Raw genomic sequence first — 18,032 nt, forward strand, 5'->3', positions numbered from 1 at the left:
ATGGATGGGAGGTGTATGGAGGGATATGGTCCGTGTGCAGGTCAGTGGAACTACGCAGAAAATGGTTCGGCACAGGCAAGAAGGGCCAAAAGGCCTGTTTCTGTGCTGTAGTTTCTATGGTTTCTATTGTAAATATAGAATTGTCTTTTGATGTTTAGCAAATGAAATATCGAGCCCCATGTTGTGCCAGCAGACCTTTTGACCTAAAGTGTCTCCATATGATACCTGTCGTACCTTGTTTTGACGAATAAAGAAGCTGCTGTGCATCTATCTGCTTCGCTTTTCTCTGGTGACTTCATCCATGCAATAGTATTTAGTGTCAGAAGTGGGATACCTTCATGTGATCATCGCATGGCCAGCAATCTCGGCAGTCTAAGTGGGTGAGTATTTTTTAAATTACTGTTCGGGTTGGTGATAGGTAGGAACACGAGGTATCTCATGCACAAAGAGCTGAACTGGTAGGTTTAAAAGTAGTGTGCGCGTGCATGTGTGATTATGTAAGAGACAAAATTTTGTGTGTTAATTTGGTGTGATGGAACCACCAGTTGTGAAGTGTGGTTACCGAAGGTTTGGCATGCCAGAGTGGGATCGTGTGTACTCGTTCAGGAGCTGCATTTTAACCGATGCGTTTGGCAAGTGTGATGCAAAGGAATACAGCAGGCATCATGAGTTCAGATGCTCAAAAGTGGCAGACTGCGGTGTACATACTGTGCAGTTTTAATTATGTGATGTTTAACTGGTACCCATCTTTATATTTTGCAGAGTGTGGGAATTAATGTGGAAATATTTCAGGGAGAGGTTTTACCCAGACATATCTGTCAGGGTGGCACCTATTGAGATCAGGCAAGGTCAGGTTGAGAACCCTGGTGATCTAATCCAGCCCTTGACTCTGATTATGATCATTCATAAGCCTTTCATCCCCAGGGAAAAACAAAGCATTTTGTCCGAGTTGCCCTCAGTTAAAGTCACATGTGGGTATTCAGGATTCTGGCGCAAGCTCGAGGAAATGTCGTGAAATTCACCAGATGCACACTAAAGATACACACATTTTGGTAAAAACAAAGTGCCGAGGAGTATGTGGGAGAATATGGCCCAGGGGGTGTGGGATGGTACATGGCCAGCTACAGGAAATGTCAGGAATGAAGAAACATATCGCTCCTTTAAATGGGAAGAGAGGAAGAGAGTAGCGACTGGGGGGAGGTGAGAGTAACTGGGGAGTGATAATGGCAGTGATTCAAAGAGCTGATGAAACAGCCTTGGGTTATACTGAACATAAATATCGAGTGTACGAGGAGTATCCCATAAGAAAATAAGATATAGGAGCAGAAGTAGGCCATTCGGCCCATCAAGTCTGCTCCGCCATTCAAATGCAAGTTCTTTGCAAATGCAAATCTCTATGCCCAAATTATTGATTAATCCAATTATATTATTAATATAGTTATTAGAGCAAGTCCAAACATGCTTAGAATTAATTCACAAGAATCTGCTTTATTTTCTTCATTAGTTGAATACACATTGTACAATAGGCAGTACTCTGAAAATGAATAACTGAAAGGAAAATACAGTACATGCTAGCTTCCTAACGTAATCACAAAATGTTGAGAATTCTCTGCAAGTGAGGTCAGATTTGTGGGCAGAGAAATGCAATTTTAAATTAATGATCTCTTATCAACAATAGTATTGTCTTTTTGTATACCATCCTTTAGCAGTAACAGTACCTTTCATGTGCAATGAAAGCAAAGCAGTGATAAGAATATCCAGATGGTAAAAATCATAATGTGGAAATATTTAATGGATATAAATTTAAAATGTACACAGATTTGAATAGCGTACTAATGAATAATCCTATTTCAAAAATGGCAATGAGTGGACAGGGGAACCACCATACATGCCTAAATATAGAAGCCTAAGGTTTGCTGGAAATGAGGCCCCATCTGTATAATGGCTAACTGCAGATGTAAATCATGTTCCTTGATGTTGTTCCTACATCAGTGGTTTTGTGAATTATCTGTCTCAGGCATCTGCAGGTTATGCTGGGGGGTGGGGTGGAGAATAGTTGCTGCGAAGACATCAGAAATGCATTTACTTCTCTCACTCTGTATTAAGCACAAAACAGAAATAATGACTAAACTTCTCTTTATTGGGCTTGGGCGCTGGTCAAGTTGCCCTAGTCCTGAAAAAGATTGCTACATTTTTGTTTCTCTCCAATTTTGCAGAGAATTCCAAAAGAGACATTGGGAACTGATCAACCTACTTAAAATCAAAATATGAATTTTGAACAAAATCTAATAACATTCTGATTGTCGGGTATTTTACCTAGAAATTGGACACGGTGTAGTCTCAGTTTTCATTAACAATGCCCATCCTTAGAATGCACAATCACAATCACTGATAGAACAGAAATATAGATTCATAATCATAAACATTCTGATTAATGGTGATTGAAACAGTTTACATAAGGTTACAGATACAACTTCTGTTAGTAAACATAGAGGATTATGTATCAGTTAATCAGTTTAATTTAAAACTAACGGACCAGAACATTACAGGATCCTTTCACATCCTTCATTCTGTTGCAGTCAAAATCCACCATTAATTTCCTTAATCCTGTTTTATCAGGGACGAACTGAACTTCAATTGTAATTGCATGGTTCGCCTTTATCTCTGGGACCCTGGTACAACACAAAGACAACATTACTGGTTAAAGAAACATGCTGACAAAAAGTTTTTAGGGATTTCAAAAGAAATTAAAATCAGTCTATAGCAAAGCTATAAAATAGGATTGATCTGTAGAATTCTCAGCATTCATTTCTCATACCCAAAACCATTTGTCAGCAGAGCCTTTGATACTGCAATATTCAGGGAGAGACTTTGGCAGCTCGTCAAAGTCTTGGAGAAAGCAAGAGATTTTAATGAGTAACTTAAGAAGAAAAGAGGGTTCATGGCTGCTGCCTCACATCTCCAGTAACCCAGGTTTGATCCTGACCTCTGGTGCGGCCTAAGAGGAGCTAACATAATTACATGTTCTCCCGAGGACTGTCCATTTTCTCACTTGGTGCTCTAGTTTTCTCCCATATCCCAAAGATGTCAATTGGTTCAATCGCCTCACTAGTGAAGAGGGTTACTGACGATGGATGCTTGACGTGTGGCGTGGACATGGTGGAACAAAGGGCCGATTCCTACGAAGCTGTATGGTTCTATGACTCTGAGGGTTTGGGAATTGTCGAGGTTTTGGGAGGAATTTGGAGCTTAGATTCTCCACAGAAAAATCGTCAAGGTAAATTGCTTAAATTTAACACACATCCATAGATAAGAGCTGGAAGAGTTCAGGTATCTTAATAGATTCTAGGGCAGGGTGAAATAGGAAGGATACATGGATAATCTATAACCATATAACAATTACAGCATGGAAACAGGCCATCTCGGCCCTTCTAGTCCAGGCTGAACTCTTACTCTCACCTAGTCCCACCGACCTGCACTCAGCCCATAACCCTCCATTCCTTTCCTGTCCATATATCTATCCCATTTAACTTTAAACAACAACATCGAATCTGCCTCAACCACTTCTGCTGGAAGCTCATTCCACACAGCTACCACTCTCTGAGTAAAGAAGTTCCCCCTCATGCTACCCCTAAACTTTTGTTCTTTAACTCTCAACTCATGTCCTCTTGTTTGAATCTTCCCCACTCTCAATGGAAAAAGCATATCCACGTCAACACTATCAATCCCCGTCATAATTTTAAACACCTCTATCAAGTCCCCCCTCAACCTTCTACGCTCCAAAGAATAAAGACCTAACTTGTTCAACCTTTCTCTATAACTTAGGAGATGAAACCCAGGCAACATTTTAGTAAACCTCCTCTGTACTCTCTCAATTTTATTGACATCTTTCCTATAATTCGGTGACAAGAACTGTACACAATACACCAAAAGGAACGGAAGAGGAGGGCAGTAGTAATAGGACTCAATAGTTAGCGGGTCAGACAGACGATTCTGTGGACGAAGTCTGGAGACCCGGATGGTAGTTTGCCTCCCTGGTGCCAGGGTCCGGGATGTTTCTGATTGCGTCCAAGAGATCCTGAAGTGGGAGGGAGAGGAGCCAGAGGTCGTGGTACATATAGGTACCAATGACATAGGTTGGAAAAGGGGAGATGTCCTGAAAGAAGAATACAGGGAGTTAGGAAGGGAGTTGAGATAAAGGACCGCAAAGATCGTAATCTCGGGATTACTTCCTGTGCTACACGACAGTGAGAGTAGGAATGCAATGAGATGTAGGATAAATGCGTGGCTGAGGGATTGGAGCAGGGGGCAGGGATTCGTGTTTTTGGATCATTGGGACCACTATTGGTGCAGGGGTGACCTGTACAAAGGGGATGGGTTGCACTTGAATCGTAGGGGGATGAATATCCTGGCGGGGAGATTTGTGAGGGCTACTGAGGTGACTTTAAGCTAGAATGGTTAGGGGGAGGGAATCAAATTAAGGAGACTAGGAGAGGGGAGGTTGATGTAGGAGAAAAAGAAGAAAAAGATAACAAAGTTTGGTCCATTAAGGATAAACAGAGAGTGGGAGGTGGAGAGTTTCTTAAATGCATCTATTTTAATACTAGGAGCATTGTAAGAAAGGTGGATGAGCTTGGAGCATGGACTGATACCTGGAAATATGACGTTGTAGCTATTAGTGAAACGTGGTTGCAGGAGGGGTGTGATTGGCAACTAAATATTCTAGGATTTCGTTGCTTCAGGTGTGATAGAATAGGAGGGTCAAGAGGGGGAGGTGTTGCATTGTTTGTCAGAGAATATACAACAGCGGTGCTCTGCAGGATAGATTAGTGGACTCGTCTAGGGAGGCTATTTGGGTGGAATTGAGGAATAGGAAAGGTGTTGTGACGCTTATAGGGGTGTATTATAGACCACCTAACGGGGACAGAGATCTGGAGGAGCAAATTTGTAAGGAGATAGCAGATATTTGTAGTAAGCACAAGGTTGTGATTGTGGGAGGTTTTAATTTTCCACACATAGACTGGGAAGCCCATTCTGTAAAAGGGCTGGATGGTTTGGAGTTTATCAAATGTGTGCAAGATAGTTTTTTGGAGCAATACATAGAGGTACCAACTAGAGAAGGGGCAGTGTTGGATCTCCTGTTAGGGAATGAGACAGGGCAGGTGACGGAGGTATGTGTTGGGGAGCACTTTGGGTCAAGTGATCACAATACCATTAGTTTCAGTGTAATTATGGAGAAGGATAGAACTGGACCTAGGATTGAGATTTTTGATTGGAGAAAGGCTAACTTTGAGGAGATGCGAAAGGATTTAGAAGGAGTGGATTGGGACAATTTGTTTTATGGGAAGGATGTAATAGAGAAATGGAGGTCATTTAGAGGTGAAATTTTGAGGGTTCAAAATCTTTATGTTCCTGTTAGGTTGAAAGGAAAGGTTAAAAGTTTGAGAGAGCCATAGTTTTCAAGGGATATTGGAAACTTGGTTCGGAAAAAGAGAGGGATCTTCAATAAATATAGGCAGCTTGGAATTAATGAAGTACTCGAGGAATATAAAGAATGTAAGAAGAATCTTAAGAAAGAAATTCGAAAAGCTAAAAGAAGATACGAGGCTGCTTTGGTAAGTAAGGTGAAAATAAATCCAAAGGGTTTCTACAGTTATGTTAGTGGCAAAAGGATAGTGAGGTATAAAATTGGTCCCTTGGAGAATCAGAGTGGACGGCTATGTGCAGAGCCAAAAGAGATGGGGGAGATTTTGAACAATTTCTTTTCTTCGGTATTCACTAAGGAGAAGGATGTTGAATTGTGTAAGGTAAAGGAAACAAGAGGGGTAGTTATGGAAAATATGACAATTGAAGAAGAGGAAGTACTGGTGCTTTTAAGGAATATAAAAGTGAATAAGTCTCCGGATCCGGACAAGATATTCCCTAGCACCTTAAGGGAAGTTAGTGTAGAAATAGCAGGGGCTCTGACAAAAATATTTCAAATGTCATTAGAGATGGGGATGGTGCCAGAGGATTGGTGTATTGCTCATGTGGTTCCATTGTTTAAAAAGGGTTCTAAGAGTAAACATGGTTCTAAGAGTATTCTACAGAAGAATTTGAAAATAAATAAACAAAATTTAAACCTGAAACATTGATAGATGAAAATCTTATATTTCCATACTTCAGAACATAGTGGAAGCCTTTATAGCAGTCATTAATGGTATAACCTTTTCCAACTCCCAAACATTACATTTCTTCTGACATTATGAAGAACTATCTTCCACCACCACCCAGTTCTTATATTTACCTCAAATCCAGCCATGCTATTAGATCTTATGGAATTTTTATTTTTGTTGTTTGAAGTTTTATTCCTTTCCTGGGCAAAAGGAATATCTTGAGGCAGCAAATTGGATCAACTATGTGAATTCCGGTTAACAGGGACAAATCGGACATTTTGGACATTTTGGCTCCATTAAGCAGCCATCCCAATTAGGTGAAGTTTCACAGAAATAGTTAAAAATGTATAAATAAGCCAACTACCATTTAACTGAGTGTCGAATGATGTATTTAAATGAAATACAGAACAAATTAGAAAACAATCAGTACTACTATAATACTATAAAACAGTGCATTTGTTCCTAAAAATTCTTGACGGAGGACTTCATACAATGTATGCTGCCGCGTTCTTTTGGTCAACTGTAAATGAAGAAAATCAGCGTAGACACCTTCTTCCAATGTTATTGGAATCTTCCTTTCCTTTGTAATGTTCAAGATGATTGTTGACACCTTCAAATTCTTCATAGTTCCTAACTTGTTGAAGTTGTGAAAATCATTTCACTTTTACTCCCAGCCCTTTCTGGCATCTCCTTGCCTGACTGCTTGAAACTGCAGTGAGTCTTGCTGCTTATTTTTCAGCAACTATCAGCGACAAAAATCACTGCTTTTTGAATACAAGTCCATACAAGTGACACTATTTTAAAAATTGTTCACTCTAAGCATGATGTAGTCTCTAAAAGCCACACAAGTGTATGCATCTGACACCAGTTAGAAACTGCTTAGCAACAGTCTCCTGTCCCAAGTAAGCAGCATAGTGTCCCAAATAAGCAAAGAGTATCCTGACTATTTTCTTGATTTTTTTTTCCTTTAAGTGCTGTAACAAATTAGTGGCTGCCCTGATTAACCAGTGGCCTAATTAACTAGAATCCACTGTATTTTCAAGCAATAAGTTTCTCTGTTGACTATTTTTAAAGATTGGTCATTGGTTGGCTGTTATTTTCTTTGCTGGTATGAAGCCATCCATTTCATTCCACATTTGAAGTTGAATTTTATCCTCAGCTATCCTCTATGTCTGCTATATGTCAGAAGAAACTGAATTATTTCATGCTGGTGAAAGTGATTTCTGTTTTGCACAGGCTTACAGAGAGAAGAGCACAGAAACATAGCGCACAATTCAAAGGGATACCAGAGAGATTTTTGCATTCAAAAGCTAATCATTTATTTGTTCCATACTGTTTTCAGAAATTGCTTTTTTCCATTTACCCGATTTCTTGCATTCCATCAATCAGTCCTATTCCTTCTACCGTGAAGACACAATGAAAGAGTGGCTCTGACAGTGGATTCTGAAAAGTGATTTCTGCAGTCTGCTGACGCTTCAGAATGGCATTCCCCGGTACCTGAAGAAACAGGTTTGTTATATGCTGTGATTATTCATTATTCCAAACTGCTAAAAACAGTAAAATTCATTTATGTTATATGTCTATGGCCATATGTCATATTTTCTGTTTCCAAGTAAGATAAGCTGATGCCAGCAGCTTTGACAGAGAATTCATAAAACCAGTAGAGACTGAAAAATGAGTTTGGAATCTTCCTTCCCTCAGGATTACTCTTATTTGCCGCATTCTGTTAATTTGAAGTAATTTTAGCCACTGCACTGTTTGTGTTATTTTCCAAGAAAATGAAGGCTTTTGCATTGTCTGTTTATTAAGCTGAATCAATCTATTTGCAGATGGTTTCTAGTTTGAGCAGAAAGTGAGAGGGTAAAAGACAAAGCAAGAGAAATTAAGAATATTGGAGAAGAAAGAGGAAGAGCCATAGGGGTTGATGGTGGATGGAAAGGGGGAAGACGATTCTCACAATCTTACTCATAGCTCTGTGATCGATGGGAGAACCTGGAGGTGGTGCTTTGGGATGAACAGGAAATAGTGCTGAATGAATCTCAGTGTCAGCTAAAAGCCTTACGAGGAAGAGTTCCAGCACAAAGCAGGTCAGCTCTGAAGGGTGGGGCTGGGGATGGTAGATACAGTATGTAAACAATTCATGCTGAACAGTAAGTACACATTTTACACTAGTCACCATCCAGGCCATATTGTTTTCTCATTGCTGCCATTGCAGAGGTGTCCAGGTTCAGGAACAATTATTCTCTGTCTCCTGAACCAGTGTAGGTAACTTCACTCGTCTTAACCAACTCTCCATGCTCCCCAACTCTTCCTCTGCTACATTGATGACTGCTTTGGGGTTTGTAAATTTCATCAACTTTGCCTCCAACTTCCACCCTGCCCTTAAATTCTCTTGATGCATTTCTGACACCTCTCTCCCCTTTCTCAATCTCTCTGTCTCTGTCTCTGGAGACAAACTGTCTGCTAATACCTAATGCTACCATGGATATCTTGACTGTACCTCTTCCCACCCTGTCTCCTGTAAAAATGTTATTCAGTTTTCTCAATCCCTTCGTCTCTGCCAGATCTGCTCCCAGGGTGAGGTTTCCCCTTCTAGGACATCAGAGGACATCTTCTTCAAAGAATGGTGTTTCTCTTCCTCCACCATTGATGCTGCTCTCACCCACATCTCCATTTTCCAGACATTCATGCCCACCCCATCCTCCTGCTGACCTAACAGGGATAGAATTCCTCTTTTCCTAACCTACCATCCCATGAACTTCCACATCCAAAAGGAACCATAGTCTTCCATACCTGAATCATCCATGTACTGTACCTGTCCAAACTTCTGTCAAACATTGAAATCGAGCTTGCATGCAGTTCTTGCGCTGGCAGCTCATTCCACATTCTCATGAGCCTCTGAGTGAAGAAGGTTCCCCTTAAACTTTTCACCTTTAACCCATGATCTCTAGTTGTAGTTCCAACCAACCTCAGTGGAAAAAGCCTGCTTGCATTTACCCTATCTATACCCCTCATAATTTGGTATACCTCTATCAAATCTCCCCTCAATCTTCTGCATTCCAAGGAATGAAGTCCTCACCTATTCAATCTTTCCTAATAACTCAGGTTCCCCAGTACCGGCAACAACCTTGTAAATTTTCTCTGTACTCTTTCAAGCTTACTTACATCTTTCCTGTAAGATAGGTGACCAAAACTCCACACAATAGTCCAGATTAGGCCCTTCTGATATCTTATAAAACATGTTTGTATTTTTTCCATTATATTTCTTTATTCTGCAGGAGGACGGATCTCAGGCTAGCATATGGTGACATAAACATACTTTGATAATAAATTTATTTTGAACTTGAACTTTCATTCCCATTTGTCTCCTCTCCCTAACACTACCATACATCTATCCATTAGGGGCAATTTACAGCGACGAATTAACCTACCAACTTGGTTGTTTCTGGGAAGAGGGAGGAAAGCAGAGCGAAACTCATGTCAGCTTTTGTAGAAATTTCTCACAGGCATCACCTGAGATTCAGAAGTGATCCTGAGCTACTTGAGTTGTGTGACAGCAGTTCTATCAGCTGCACCAGTGTACTGCTCCCAAATAGAGAAAGGGAAAAGAAGAAGAAATTTCTTGTATTCCACCATTAAGTACACCTGCACTGCATTTTCTGTTTCCAAGTAAGATAAAATCTTATCTTAAAGATTTCTAAAGAATAAGAGAACAATCACCCTTCTTCACTACTGGGGAATATTCTCTTACTAATTTGAAGACTTAGAGCTCTAAATTGTCTAGGTTGTTTCTAACAACCTAATCATTTTTAAATTAAGTTATTAATGAAAGCTGTCCAGTTTAGCTTCATATCAATTCAGATGTGGTCTTATGCTGTAAAAGGTTATTATTGAGAAACTTTCTCTATATCAAAACAAGACAATTACACCATTGAATGAGATCAGGGAAAATGATGAAGTATCCCCATAGATGGACTGATAATTTTAGTGTCTGCTGTGAAAATGTAGTTCATAGTTCGTTGAAGATTATTACATTTACGACGACAGCAGGTTTGACCACAGTAACGTCTTTCACTGCTATCACATTTTCTTTTGTTCTTGCATCAGCTACCACAGCAATCAGCTTGATCAGTTGATGATTTTCCAGATAGTTGCAAAAATCTCTGAATGGTATGTCTAGAGGCACTGTTTTAACTGAAACAAAAAAAATTAAAACAGGGAATATTAAAATAACGTAATAGCTTATATGAAATATTCATTTCACAACTACATATATCTTTACAAGCCTCAATGCATCACAAAGGAGTTGAAGTTATGGAATAGGATTAAGAGAGGCATTTATCAGCCCATGCCTGAATATTTACTTGGTCTTGCTTTGTGTGCTGAGAGCTCTGCATGGACAGAACATTTTATAATATCAGTGAACATTCCCACTGTTGTCTTTATGATGGAAGGAAGATCACTGATGAGCAGCTGGTGCTGTAAATCTGATATTTTCAACTGTCATTTGGGTATTTGGGCAGATACGACTAAATCTTAAAAGAGATTATTTCCTAAAATAGCAAAAGAACAGAGGCACAATGCAATAGCACTAGAAATTTCATTACCTTCATTCTTTTCAATTACAACTTCGTTCACACTCTGAGCCATAACTTGTTTCACAGGTTGTCCGCTATATTTCAGTATTTGGGCGTTAAGCTGAATGTTGCAAATCCTCGTCTCTAAACTGTGATTGGAGATGTTCGCAACGGCGTGAATATCAGATCCATGGTTTACTGAGGCATCAGCTTTCAGTTGCACAAGGAATTTCACTTCTTGTGCAGGTTCCAGTTTATTTCTGAATTGGGCTTCATGAAATATTTCTCTTTCTTTTCGAGACCCTAAATATATTGAAAAACACATTTATTAAAACAATAAAAAGCGGGCAATAAATAATTTATTCATTTTTCTAATTGTTTATTTTGAAATTATGAACAGATCTTTTACAACCTTGATCTACTGCAATTTGCCTGCCTCAGAACAGTCTACAGAAGATGTCATCTCCCTAACTCCTGGCCCAACACATCTCTCAAGCACCTGGATGGTAAAGACATCGATGTCAGACTTTTGCTTATGGACTACAGTGTAACATTTTAAGTGAATCATAGCCAATCTCTGGACCCAAGTTATTAATGCTTCCCTCTGCAATTGGATCTTTGACTTCCTGACTAACATTACAATCAGTAAGTCTAGGCAGCAACACCTCTGGTTCGATTATTCTAGATACTGGTGCTCCACAAGGTTGCATCCTCTGCCCTCTGTTCTATTCGCCACATACTCATGGCTCTGTGGGCAGAACCTGCTCTAACTCCATTTACAAGTTTGCAGATGATACCACTGTAGTGGGCTGTATTGAAAACAATAACATGTTGGAGTACAGGAAGAAGGACGAGAGCCTAGTAGTATGGTGTCATGACAGCAAACTATCCCTCAATGTCAGTAAAAGAAAGGAGCTGGTCACTGATGTCAAGCAGGGGGATGGTGCACTGCTCCAGTTTACAACAATAGAATTCAGGTTGAGAGGATTGAGAGCTTCAAGTTCCTAGAAAAGAACATTACCAATAGCCTGCCTTGGTGCATCCATGTAGACATCATGGCCAAGAAATTTCACCAGTACTGCTACTTCCTCAGGAGGCTAAAGAAATCTGGAACGCCCCATTGACTCTTAACAATTTTTATTGATGCACCATAGAAAGCATCCTAAACACGAGGAATTCTGCAGATGCTGGAAATTCAACCAACACACATCAAAGTTGCTGGTGAACGCAGCAGGCCAGGCAGCATCTCTAGGAAGAGGTACAGTCGATGTTTCGGGCCGTGACCCTTCGTCAGGACTAACTGAAGGAAGAGCTAGTAAGAGATTTGAAAGTGGGAGGGGGAGAGGGAGATCCAAAATGATAGGAGAAGACAGGAGGGGGAGGGATGGAGCCAAGAGCTGGACAGGTGATTGGCTAAAGGGATATGAGGGGATCATGGGACAGGAGGCCCAGGGAGAAGGAAAAGGGGGAAGGGGGGAAAAACCCCAGAGGTTGGGCAAGGGGTATAGTCAGAGAGACAGAGGGAGAAAAAGGAGAGAGAGAGAAAGAATGTGTGTATATAAATAAATAATGGATGGGGTACGAGGAGGAGGTGGGGCCTTAGCGGAAGTTAGAGAAGTCAATGTTCATGCCATCAGGTTGGAGGCTACCTAGACGGAATATAAGGTGTTGCTCCTCCATCCTGAGTGTGGCTTCATCTTTACAGTAGAGGAGGCCGTGGATAGACATGTCAGAATGGGAATGGGACGTGGAATTAAAATGTATGGCCATTGGGAGACCCTGCTTTCTCTGGCGGACAGAGCGTAGGTGTTCAGCAAACTGATCTCCCAGTCTGCGTCAGGTCTCGCCAATATATAGAAGGCCACATCGGGAGCACTGGACGCAGTATATCACCCCAGCCGACTCACAGGTGAAGTGTCACCTCACCTGGAAGGACTGTCTGGGGCCCTGAATGGTGGTAAGGGAGGAAGTGTAAGGGCATGTGTAGCACTTGTTCCACTTACAAGGATAAGTGCCAGGAGGGAGATCAGTGGGGAAGGATGGGGGGGGACAAACGGACAAGGGATTAAGGTAGGGAGGGATCCCTGTGGAAAGCAGAGAGAAGGGGGGAGGGAAAGATGTGCTTAGTGGTGGGATCCCGTTGGAGGTGGCGGAAGTTACGGGAAATAATATGTTGGACCCGGAGGCTGGTGGGGTGGTAGGTGAGGACCAGGAGAACCCTATTCCTAGTGGGGTGGCGGGAGGATGGAGTGAGAGCAGATGTGCGTGAAATGGGGGAGATGCGTTTGAGAGCAGAGTTGATGGTGGAGGAAGGGAAGCCCCTTTCTTTAAAAAAGGAGGACATCTCCCTAGTCCGAGAATGAAAAGCCTCATCCTGAGAGCAGATGCGGCAGAGACGGAGGAATTGAGAGAAGGGGATAGCATTTTTGCAAGAGACAGGGTGAGAAGAGGAATAGTCCAGATAGCTGTGAGAGTCAGTAGGCTTATAGTAGACATCAGTGGATAAGCTGTCTCCAGAGATAGAGACAGAAAGATCTAGAAAGGGGAGGGAGGTGTTGGAAATGGACCAGGTAAATTTGAGGGCAGGGTGAAAGTTGGAGGCAAAGTTAATGAAGTCAAGGAGCTCAGCATGCGTGCAGGAAGCAGTGCCAAAGCAGTCATCAATGTAGCGAAGGAAAAGTGGGGGACAGATACCAGAATAGGTATGGAACATAGATTGTTCCACAAAGCCAACAAAAAGACAGGCATAGCTAGAACCCATACGGGTGCCCATAGCAACACCTTTAGTTTGGAGGAAGTGGGAGAAGCCAAAGGAGAAATTATTAAGAGTAAGGACTAATTCCGCTAGACCGAGCAGAGTGGTGGTAGAGGGGAACTGATTAGGTCTGGAATCCAAAAAGAAGCGGAGAGCTTGAGACCTTCCTGATGAGGGATGGAAGTATATAGGGACTGGACATCCATGGTGACAATAAAGCAATGGGGGCCAGGGAACTTAAAATCATCGAAAAGTGTCACGAACATAGGTAGGAAGGGATTGAACAAGGGGGGATAAAACCGTGTCGAGGTATGCAGAAATGAGTTCGGTGGGGCAGGAGCAAGCTGAGACAGTAAGTCTGCCAGGACAGGCAGGTTTGTGGATCTTGGGTAGGAGGTAGAAACGGCGGGAACTATAAGGTTGGTAGCAGTGGATGGGAGATCCCCTGAGCGGATAAAGTCTGTGATGGGCTGGGAGACAATGGCCTGGTGCTCCTTAATGGGGTCACGATCGAGGGGTAAATAAGAGGAGGTATCCACGAGTTGTCACTGTGCCTCGGTAAGGTAGAGGTCAGTGCGCCAGACTACAACAGCACCCCCCTTATCGGCAGGTTTAATAGTAAGGTTACGATTAGTGCGGAGGGAGTGGAGAGCAGACCGTTCAGAAAGAGTGATGTTGGAATGGGAACTAGGTACGGTGAAGTCGAGACGGTTGATGTCTTGTCGGCAGTTAGCAATAAAGAGATCCAGAGCGGGGTCTCCATGAAGAGGAGGAGGGTTGAAGATGGGAGAAGGGGTCATCGGTGGGGGTGGAAGAGTCCTTGACGAAGAAGTAGGCTCGGAGACGGAGAAGGCGGAAGAAGAGTTCCGCATCATAGCGAACGTGGAACTCGCTGAGGTGTGGGAGAAGAGGGCCAAAGGTGAGGCCCTTACTGAGGACAGAGCGTTATGCCTCCAACAGTTGAAGTTCAGAGGAGATGGTAAAGACCTGGCATGGATGACAGCTGGGATCAGAGGAGGGAGGGGGGAGGCTGTGGGTGTCAGTGGAGAGGGTAGGGTTGGGGTAAGAGGAAGATGGAGCCTCTGAGGGCCCAGAAGCTGACGGTGGGATCTGAGGGAGACGGGGTTGCAGAGTGGTGGTGGGGGAAGGGGAGACAGGAGTCACAATAGCAGCACATAAAGACCCGGCCTGGAGTTCAAGGCTGGAGTCGCAGTTGGTGGTTGCGCAATTGCTTTGAAGGTGTCCATGGTCGTTGCTGGATTCCGGGTTTTGAATATGCCCTGAGGTGTTGGAACCAGCGAGATCAATGGCAGCGACCGCAATCTGAAGTTCATGCCTGCTAGCATCAGGGCCAGCAGACTCTGGGGTCTGCAGATGTAAGATCTTGTGATCTTTGCCTAACATGACAAAGTCAAAAAAACGGCGATTGCAGGCATGGATCCAACGGAGGATGAAATAACGGGTAGGACCATTACAGACGGTGAAGAAAGTGTCCCGAAGGTGTGGAAGGGTCTGGGATAGGGACACCAAGTACCTCCTCATGGCGGAGAGGGTCGCCTTCAGAGCTTGACGGGAGAAGCGACGAGAGGCAGAGTCAATAAAATGTGAGAACCTGGGATCCTCAGAAGGTCCAAATTGAGAGGCTCAAAAACGAACCCTAAAGCCAACTGGAGTAAGTTGGCGACGGAGGCACATTCCAAGAAAGGGTATATGGCTGTGATAGCGAGTCTGTGTCAAAATGTGGTTGAAAAGTTGAAGGTCAAAATGTGGTCGAAAAGTTGAAGATCCCGAAACGTCGACTGTACCTCTCCCTAGAGATGCTGCCTAGCCTGCTGCATTCACCAGCAACTTTGATAGAAAGCATCCTAACTGGATGTGTAACAGCTTGATATGGCAACTGCCCTACACGTGACTGCATGAAACTAGAGTGCTTTGGGAACAACTCAGGACTTCATGGTGCTATTTTTCCATATTTGCTATGAAATGTGAATTTTTAATGTTGTATTATGATGTACTGGAGTAATAAACAATTCCAGCAAGTATATTTTCTGACAGGTATTTCCTTTGCTTACCCTCGGGATGCTTGTAATTGCGTGTGATGTTTTCACGATCATTACTGCCGCAGCTCTTGGTGCTGATACATTTGCCCACACGTTGAGTATCAACAGCTGTCTTTACTTTTCTGCCATCCCTGCATCTTAACCATGTTACCACATCTGCATTGACCTCCGCAAAAACAAAAGGAACATCATACTTCATCTCCACTGCCCCATCTTGAATTGCTTTCACTGGGGCAGGTCCACAGCAGTAAATTCCTAAAAAGAAAAGCATGGAAAATGATTGAGAAAAAATAATCAGTCAATGTAAGAATTATCTTCAATTTAACAAGGCCCTTCCAGAAGCCCAGACTGCCTAGAGGTGTTTAGAAATGACACACTGCTATGAATTTGCAAGGCTCCACTTTCATGCTTTGCTTTTCTTGCTATGCAAGATCATTGAAATAATTGTGAACCCTCACATCTGGAAGCTGCAAAAATGACATGAAGACATTAGATTTTGGTATTTATTGTGTCAACTTACCAACTAAAAGACAAATTCCTCTGAGAAGCTAAAACCAAATAACCCGTTACTGATCATATCAGAGTAACTAAGTCAGGATTACGAAAAGAGATGAAATACATTAGGAGAACTATAATCCTGATGCAAGATCTTGCAGTTGAATTATTTTACGAACTTTCTTTGCCATTGGCTTTTATATTTATAGCCCATGCAATGAACCAATATTTTATTTTAGTCACACCATCACTCTTCTCCTGCGGAGTTGGGTCCAGAGCCTGCCATCCATCATAACCTGGCTTTAGGTCATTTCGTGCCATCCAACTCTCCACCCAGACGTGGAAGTTCCTGCATCATAGGAAGAAGTGTCTTAGCAAACTTCATAATAGCAACACAGATACTATAGGTGTTTGGTTCATTTCCTGGTTACACTAGACACTAGTCACAAATTCAGTCTCTTTCATTTCAGTAAAAAGAAAGTGAACATTTCCTTTTACAAAGTGAACTCCAGTCTTTATCCTAAAGCATTTATACCTACTCCCAATAACGTATTTGTGATAGGTCTGATATATTTTTATCTCTCAGTTGAAAATGTATTCAGCAGGACTTTGAATGATGAACTGCTCAAAGAGCAAAGCATGTAAAATAAATATTTCAGAACTATTTGTGGGGAAGATCAGATTTCTAGCAATGTCCTCTCAAAGTTCAAAGTAAATTTGTGATCAGAGTATATAGAGTGCCTTTAAAAGCATTCACTAACCCTGCCCTCCCCCCCCCCGGAAGTTCTCTTGTTTTATTGTTTTACAACATTGAATCACAGTGGGTTTAATTTAACTCTTTTGATGCTGATCAACAGAAAAAGATTCTCTTATGTCAAACTGAAAACAGATCTCTACAAAGTGAACTAAATTAATTACAAATATAAAACACAAGATAATTGATTGCGTAAGTATTCACCCCCTTCAAGTCAGTATTCAGTAGATGCACCTTTGACAGTAATTACAACCTTGAGTCTGTGTGGATAGGACTCTATCAGCTTTGCACATCTGGACACATTCCCATTCTTCTTTACAAAACTGCTTAAGCTTTGTCAGATCGCATGGGAATCGTGAGTGAACAGGCCTTTTCAAGTCAAGCCACAAATTGAGGTCTGGACTCAGACTTGGCCACTGCAGGACATTAATTTTGTTTATAAGCCATTCTGGTGTGGCTTTTGCTTTATGCTTAGGGTCATTGCCTTGCTGGCAAACAAATCTTCTCCCAAGTCGCAGTTCTCTTGCAGATTGCATCAGGATTTCTCTGTATTTTGCTGCATTCACTTTACCCTCTACCTTCACAAGCCTTCCAGGCCAGCCGCAGTGAAGCATCTCCAGAGTATGATGCAGCCACCAACATGTTTCATGGTAGGGATGGTATGATTTTGATCATGTGATAATTTAGTTTGATGGCCAAAAAGCTCAGCTTAAACCATAGAACCTTCTTGTAGTCTCCCTCATGTCATGCCTTCTGGCAACCTCTAGCCAAGATTTCATGTGAGTTTTTTTCAACAGTGGCTTTCTCTTTGCCATTCTCCAATAAAGCTGTGACTGGTGAAGCACCCAGGCAACAGTTGTTGTATTTGCAGTCTTTCCTATCTCAGCCACTAAGCTTGTAACTTCTCCAAAGTTGTCATAGGTTATTTGTAGCCTTCCTCACTGGTCCCCTTTTTGCACGGTCACTGATTTTTTGAGGACTGTCTGCTCTCGGCAGATTCCCAGCTGTGTCATATTCTGACTTGTATCCATCTCCAGATTTGTGCTTTTCATGATGTAACTATGAAAATGGACAAGGGAGAGCCAGTGGAAGTAGTGTACCTAGACTTTCAGAAAGCCTTTGATAAAGTCCCACATAGGAGATTAGTGGGCAAAGTTAGGGCACATGGTATTGGGGGCAGAGCACTGACATGGATTGAAAATTGGCTGGCTGACAGAAAACAAAGAGCAGTGATTA

At 42.1% G+C, this 18,032-nt stretch overlaps 1 protein-coding gene across 2 annotated transcripts in view; it reads right to left on the reverse strand.

The window, feature by feature from the left end:
• Window positions 1-1,462: 1,462 nt before the first annotated feature.
• Window positions 1,463-18,032, reverse strand: part of LOC140185900 (protein-glutamine gamma-glutamyltransferase 2-like) — a 71,008-nt gene continuing 54,438 nt past the window's right edge. For both annotated transcript variants that reach the window (XM_072239713.1, XM_072239708.1), the window contains exons 8-13: window positions 16,288-16,391; window positions 15,560-15,802; window positions 10,763-11,035; window positions 10,189-10,349; window positions 7,519-7,652; window positions 1,463-2,672 (exon numbers count right to left, since the gene is read on the reverse strand). In XM_072239713.1, the coding sequence (XP_072095814.1) occupies window positions 2,528-2,672; window positions 7,519-7,652; window positions 10,189-10,349; window positions 10,763-11,035; window positions 15,560-15,802; window positions 16,288-16,391 (1,060 nt within the window). In that variant the 3' untranslated portion in view covers window positions 1,463-2,527. The remainder of the gene's footprint in view (window positions 2,673-7,518; window positions 7,653-10,188; window positions 10,350-10,762; window positions 11,036-15,559; window positions 15,803-16,287; window positions 16,392-18,032) is intronic.

The sequence above is a fragment of the Mobula birostris genome, chromosome 2 (genome assembly GCF_030028105.1).
Source record: "Mobula birostris isolate sMobBir1 chromosome 2, sMobBir1.hap1, whole genome shotgun sequence".
Classification (NCBI taxonomy): domain Eukaryota; kingdom Metazoa; phylum Chordata; class Chondrichthyes; order Myliobatiformes; family Myliobatidae; genus Mobula; species Mobula birostris.